The 7434-nt window shown below is 37.0% G+C and overlaps 1 protein-coding gene across 2 annotated transcripts; it reads right to left on the bottom strand.

Annotated features, from left to right (window-relative positions):
- Positions 1-1123: 1123 nt before the first annotated feature.
- LOC147866339 (heat stress transcription factor A-4b-like) lies at positions 1124-6647 on the bottom strand. Of its 2 annotated transcripts, XM_087316736.1 has the most exons (3): positions 6548-6647; positions 6240-6449; positions 1124-2396 (listed from the first exon to the last, which is right to left on the bottom strand). In XM_087316736.1, exons 2-3 carry the CDS (start codon positions 6429-6431, stop codon positions 1437-1439), a joined length of 1152 nt encoding a protein of 383 aa, XP_087172862.1. In that variant the 5' UTR covers positions 6432-6449; positions 6548-6647; the 3' UTR covers positions 1124-1436. The 2 variants fall into 2 exon arrangements, with proteins under 2 accessions (XP_087172862.1, XP_087172861.1); XM_087316735.1 differs by having other exon boundaries at positions 6240-6642.
- Positions 6648-7434: the final 787 nt, after the last annotated feature.

Genomic DNA, 7434 nt, shown 5'->3' on the forward strand with positions numbered 1-7434 from the left:
GGTACTTATAAATGATTGTCTTCACTGTTAACAAATGGCGATGCCTGCAAATAATCAAAGGTCTTTCCAACATGTGAATCCAACTAGTTAGATTCAACGTCCAATGTGTAAAGCACTACACTATGAAATCATTGTTTTCAGTCATCAATCTTGTTGAGTTCAATATCTCAAACAATAATTTCAGTAATAAGAAGCCCAATGTTGCCATTTATGGTCAGCGCTAATAAATAATAAAGTTGGACCCATGTTTAAGGTTACGAAGTCTCATGTTCTAACATTGCACTACTAAACTATAAGTTTGGCCAAAATGATTTGTTGGGATCATGCGTAGTAAAATGCAATTAAATAATTTTGTATCCTGAACATCTTTCCAAAAAGGCCTCCAAAATGTAATGCTCAAATAAAATGGTTCAAAATATAAGCCAACATTCACTTATTTATTTTGAAAATCTAGTGCGATATATGCTATGATTGAAAAGATCCTTGCTACATTTTTTTGTCTATTTTGAATTTCCTTCATTCTCTATGAAAATTTCAAACATTTGGCTTTCAGTTGGAGAGATAATGAAGTGGGCACTATTTAATATTGTATGATTTCATATTTTGATATACAAAAATCCACGAAAGTAAAATTTCCTTTTTGCTAACAATTTAGAAAGAAAATTCACAAGGGCAAGCATGAAATAATGAAAGAAGACAATTTCATTAAGTACACATCTAAAATAATTAAAGATAGTTTCTCTAACACTGACAAACGCAAGTCGTCAGATTCTAAGTCCAATGTAAGACGTTCAAACTCAAGTCATTAGGTTCCCAGTCCAACTGCGATAATTTTGCTTTCTTCAAATTGTGGAAAGTAGATATGACCATGTCCTCTTTTACACATGGAAAATATTTCTTGTCATGTAGATGTGAACATTAATGTGGCCTCAGAAACCACTTTGGTGAATACTAAATGCTAGGTCTCACCCATCCGCTTTATGCGATGATGATATGGATGGATTGTTCTTGTGGAGAGGCAAGTTGAAAAGACAAAATCACACCATTTTGGTGAATCAGGCTGTTTAAAAGTGCTGGATTGGGGATTCATAGAGGCCACATGTACATTTACAAACATTCCAAGTTGATTAAACAAACATTTGTAAAAGGGGCTGAAACAAGGTTTATTGTCTCTGTTTCTAGCCCATGATGTGCATGCATCACCTAGTCAAAGTTCCCACTGGAGATTGGGCTTTGGTGTTGCAAAATGCTCATGATCTTGATACATCACCAATAAATGTACCTTGCATACATGGTAAAAATTATTTGTATACATGTACAGTAAAGTTAACTTGAACGTTTCGATGCTATTGAAGTTCAACAATTTCCAACTTCCAAGAGCCCATTATATCCATAATTTTAGTACAGAAGTCATGCATAGTGGTTTGTAAAAGAGTCTACAAAAGACTACTTTCGAGAGAGTTTACTTCATTGCCAACATCCGTTTGCACATTGGATTCAACATCTGTCGAGGTGGGGTTCTCGGTAAGATACTTCTCCCAGAACCCATCATTTGTTTGGGATGATTGCACTGCAGATTTTTTGCCCATTCCCTTGTGCACTTGTTGTAAAGGTAAAGATACAACATGATCATTCAATTTGTACAATGGGACTTGATCTTGATTATCCATTGAATGATGTGGGCTGCTATAATCTTCACATACATCATTCAACGGATGCTCACTAGGAGTACTTATCTCTGTCAAAGTGACACCCAAGTTGTGACTTTTCGGGCTATTCCTTTTGGAAGAAGAGATACCAAGCCAATCAAGAATCCTAATGTATGACATGTTAGAACTAATGGCATTATCAATGTGATTCAATTGGTTTCCGGATGCATCTCTTTCTTTAAAACATCGATCCTGATTTAATTCAACCATGATTTCTCGCTCGTTGGATTCCAAGAACTTGCATCTCTTGTTAACCGGCATTAGTGTCAACATTTCAGCTTCTTGTTGCTGAAAAAGCTGATTCAAGAGCTCTGGGTTTGAAACCACTCGTGTCAGAAAGGTAAGTATCTGTTGTTGACGATTCTCTAACATGACAAGTTGTTTTCCAAACTCTTCTAAATCTTTCTCCATTGACCTTCGTTGTTGATTCAAGTTGGTTAACTCCATCACAAGTGTGGTCTTCTCTTGTTGCAACCTTGCTATTGTTTCTAAAAGCTCTGCATGTGCAGTTTTATTGCACATGCGTGTTTTATCTTGACATTCAGCCTCAGGATGATCCATGTTCAATGAAGATGATAATGATGTTGATGGTTTCCGCCTACGTATGTTCTTTAACCCATCCTTATTGCCTTTGAAGAATCCATCAGTTGCAAACTCCCATTGATCAGCACAGATTTTATGAAATCCCTGCATATGTATTGCAATACATAAGATTTATCAATCAATCATTCGACCTATTTTACTGTTCATATAAAAACAAGAATCAATTATCCATGGTTGAGAAATTACTTTTATAGCCCTACGAGCGCACAGTCTATATTATGCCATAGATTGAACTGAAGATTCACATTGAAATTTAAGGTATTATGCCATAAATTGAATTGCAGATTCAATGAATTTCCATTCGGTTTTCCTTCCAAGGTTGAAGCCATCACGTCCAGCTTATCCATATTCCTCTGACTACCTTTAATTATCTTTGACTTCTCCACATTTTCAGCTTGAGCTTTTGGATTCTTACCTACCCCTGGCTTAGTGAACCACAATCTGAACACCCTTGTTATCAACAGATAAAGGCCATTATCTCCCACTGTTGTAGGTGCTTCTGTCACTTTGGAGACCTCTCCATTCTGGATCAAACTATGCTAGAGATCTTTTGAAGACAAAATTACAATATATCTGACTTGAGAATCTTACATATATAGATGACAAGATTCTTTAGCCATGTCTTAGTTTATTTCTATTTACTTTTTTGCTAAATTATATTGTTTGTATTTATAGGCCATTTTGGCCTCTTAAAAGACATTATATATCTTTCTTTCTTTCGTAGCTTAATTCATTAATACTAGTTTGACATGACATGGCGATATTTCCATGTATAGAGATACTTTCAACAGCCATTTTGAGATTTCGTTTAGTCTCATAGGTCATTTTGGTCTCCTGAGAGATGTTGTCATGATGTGGCATTGGCAAAGGTAGAAAAAGAGACAAGGTCAGGTTTCACAATACCTTGGGAATCTGGTCAGAGCAAAAACTGGATGAAGAAGGGAAGATTGCAAGAAAGAACAACAAAGGTTGGCTCAAATGGTAATAGCTAACCACTGCTAAAGAAAGAAAGATATATTAACGTCTTTTAAGGGGCCAAAATACAATGTGCTATGTGTACTTTTGGTCAATGCTAGACGCCCATGCAAAAAGGAGAACTTGAGGTGTTTATTGAAAGAGAAAAAGGAAAACCCATTTTGGCTGACGACAGAGCTTAGGTAAGGGCTATAAAGTAAAGAAGATGGTTTATGGTTTTGGCCCCAGCATTCTTCAAGAAGAACTTCAATGGGGAACTGAATCATGAGAGCATGTGGGAGGCTTATGATGACCACAGCCCTGAAGCCATAAGTTGTAAATACTGATGCTGAGTGCAAACAACAAAGACTGATGGTGAGTGCTTGTGCTGACTCTGAAACCATAAACACCTAAACCTGAACCTGCAACCCTAAAGAAACCCTAAATCGGTCATTGGCCATGAAATTAAATAAATGCTGGGTTCATTTTTCAGAGCTCTCCCCAGGGACATAACTGGATTTAGATTTGTGAGACTGAATGTCGTATGATCTAATTAGCTAAGTATTGAAATTCTGAGCTTACATAGAGTAAAACTACCTTTGAAAGTTCTGCAACATGGGCTGATCCAAGGTCTTCCAAAAACAACTTGATGTCAAGTGATAATGGCCTTGATTTTTCAATAAGGAGGGTGATGGGACCATGATCTACATGGATCTGGCCTACATGTGTTCCAAAAACAACTTGATGTCAAGTGATAATGGCCTTGATTTTTCAATAAGGAGGGTGATGGGACCATGATCTACATGGATCTGGCCTACATGTGTCAATATGCATGGATACTGCTATTGCCTGATCTATTGTAACCCATTCAAATGTTGTGCTTGAGATTCTACTACTTGGGTCCTTGAATGACATGTAGCATGAGCAGTGATGGAGCTGAAGAAAATTGTGATGGTTCTGTTGATGAGCTTTCGTTGATTTGACTTGTAGCATGAAGAATGATGATATACTAAATAAAGTTGTGATGGTTCTTTTGTTGATCAGCTTTTATAGTTAATTTGTAACATAAGAAGAAAGAGAAACAAAGGAAAATCAGGGTAGAAAAGGGGGGAATTTATTTTTCCTCACCCCTATCACTGATTCTGTTTGGGCTTTACATTGATGAGATTTCAAGTTTCATGGATAGATTGGTGGACCCAGTGCAAGGCTTGCCAGAGTGCTCATACTCATAGTTTTATATGCCGATGATATTATCTTGATGTCAGACTCCTGGAGGGCACCCAAAAACATCTAGATGCTTCACATGATTTTTGTGGGAAATTTTTGACTATATGAACCTTAGTACGATCAAGATAGTGATGTTTAACAAACTTGTGCATGGGTGGAATAGGCTGGCACACCAGTCTATATTTCATGTGCAGGCAGTAGAGTACAAAATGTATATGTATATAAGGGAGTCAAATTCACAAGCACCTGTTTCTCTTAAGAGATGCAGCTTTGGGGATTCTTGACAGACAATTTTCTTATGTATGTATTCCAGGAACCATGCACCAAACTATGATTCAAAGCATTGGTCACACCCAAGCTCTTGTAAGGAGCAAAGATATGGGGCCATGTATCTGTATTGTGGACGATTAAAGAAACATCAACAGGCCATCGGTTATGATGACTGGCCACATGATAGGGGCAAAACATCAAAACCACATGAGATAATTAAGCGCTGTGTTGGGAGCAGACCATTAGTCACAGATGCCCTTTTTCCAGCTGTGACTTGTATACATCAAATGTGAGAATTACCTAGGCATCACTTTCCATGGTTGTCTCTTGGCTCATTTATACAATTAGTAGAGGAGGATGAAACCAATTGTTGGTATTCATGGCATGGGCTGACAATTAGCAGAGCAAGGTGAACCAATATCGGTCCAAATACAAGGCATGGATTTGGATGCACCCTCACATTTGAACATAGCTTATCTGTCTGTTATTGGATATGACCAACTAAAAGAGGATAATTCAATAAGGACAGATAACATTAGCATGTACAAGAAACAAACTTTGATCAATCCAAATGTACCACTCGACACAGAGATAGACAATAAATATGTTCCAGATGGTTTTATTATTGAACACAAGTAAAGGAAAACACATGTCATTATCATCTTATCATATGAAGATAGAGACTGGACTATATACACATATAGCTTTAGAGAAACACATCTGCCAGCTTTGCAGTCAAAAAGTTCAACCTGAGGAGCATTCTGCATGCCATTGCCCAAATTATTACAAGACCAGAAGAAGATATTACTAGTTACTTCCTCTATGTGGATTAATATTTTGCATTCTCATCTGTTCTCTTTACCTAATTCACAGCAAATCTTTCTTTTCACAGAAAATTTTGCTTACTTTGGATCACGTTGCACAATTAAGATCTTAGAAAGGGAAGCACAAACATTTAATCATACAATGGTGAATCTTATGCAAAAATCCTTTGCAGACCATTCCCAAGAAATATAGTCATTTGAAAGTTATTCCATGCCTAACATTCTGTTAGCTCATTATACCATTTTTGACCTGGCAGCACAAACAGGACCTGAATTGTTTTTTATTCAGAATCTCATCTACACACATGAACGTGCTATAGGTACATACAAAAGTGTCATATTCATCAAATGCCTGTTTTTGATAACAGAGAAAATAATTAACAACTATAAAATGAACAAGGCTTTACAGATGCCTTTTCAAACTAGGATTCACAGGACAATCAATTGCCTACAGAGACCGAATTTAGGACGGACTTCTTACCCTAGCTATGAAGCATCTAGATATATTACATGGCTGAATTTAGGAAGGAAAAACAGGTAGCAAAAAAAGCTTATTTACTCTACCCTAGACATCAAGGATTTAAGTAAATCTTTTTTTTTTCCAATATTGAATTTTATTTCTTAAGAAAGTAAAAAGGTTACAAACACTTACATATGTGTTGAGCTGTCTAATGAAGCTTGAAAAATTGTTATGTTTGAAATACTGAGGCAACAAGTCTGTACAAAAATGTGATACATTCCATACAATAAAGCTATGGCCTTTGGAGCTCCATGAAACAATACCATCTGTTGATGGATCATCAACCATCTGATATGTCTTTGTCAGGAATAGTGAAGAAGCCATGTCCAACACCCGTTCGCACTAATGGGAAAAAGAAATCATACGATCCTTGCAATTAATTAATCCATGATTTGATACAGGATTTTTCTATGAGTAAAGTAAGTTATCGATCTCTGGACCTTGGATCAGATCGAATGACTTGAATCGATCAGTCCACAGGCTCCTGTGCAAAAGATTTAGGGTAAGAGGCGGCATACAGATCTTTCGTTTGGAGCGCTCTTTTTGGCGTGTGCGTGAGATCAAGATGTCTGCGGGACCACAATGGGATCGATGGACTTAGTTAGAGACAATCGTGGGTCTTGCTTGTACTGCCTGCCCCCCAACTTCTTTGGGCTCATGTTCTCACTACATACACATAATACATACATACATACATACATACATACATAATAAGGCCTTTCATGATGTACCCTACCTATATAACTTATAAAGTGTATACATACATATACATACATACATAACATACATTACATACATACATACATTACATACATACATATGTGAGCAGAGCAACTCCCATCTCATCTCGTCTCATCTGGCATCTACGTGTCTGTGCTCTGCCCCTCTCCTTTTGAGTATTTTGATTTGATGTGTGGATTGAACCCACCCCCTAGAGGCTAGACCCATGGTCCATGAGTCACGACCATACATGCCTTCATCCAACGAGCGACCCATTCTCTTTTCTTTCCGTATATAAGCATACTACTACTACTCTTTGGGAGCTCCCGCAAGTGGTTGGTTCTTGCACTCTTCCGAATCGCCCATAAAAAACATAGAAATTATTGGAGGATGGTTTTTGTTTTTCGCTCACTCAACAAAAACAAAAGAAGAAGAAGATTTTATCCATTGTGGAAGGATCGCGCATAAATGGAAGGATAAGGAATATTCCGTTTGATTTTAGTACTTTTTCAGTGATATTACAAAACACATTGATACCAGTATCATACATTCTCAAATATACTATGAAAAAGGTTGAAAATCCACCATTTTCGTGATTTTAAAATAA

Source organism: Azolla caroliniana, unplaced genomic scaffold (assembly GCF_043228905.1).
Source record: "Azolla caroliniana isolate FFs.n. ecotype wild unplaced genomic scaffold, voAzoCaro1.0.p SCAF_3, whole genome shotgun sequence".
NCBI lineage: Eukaryota > Viridiplantae > Streptophyta > Polypodiopsida > Salviniales > Salviniaceae > Azolla > Azolla caroliniana.

Bases quoted from the DNA above. Each gene is read 5' to 3' on its own strand.
- LOC147866339 (XM_087316736.1), bottom strand. From the start codon at position 6,431: ATGGCTTCTTCACTATTCCTGACAAAGACATATCAGATGGTTGATGAT. The intron at 2,397-6,239 runs GTAAGTGTTTGT...ATACATATGCAG, and splicing joins TTAGACAGCTCAACACATAT to GGATTTCATAAAATCTGTGC.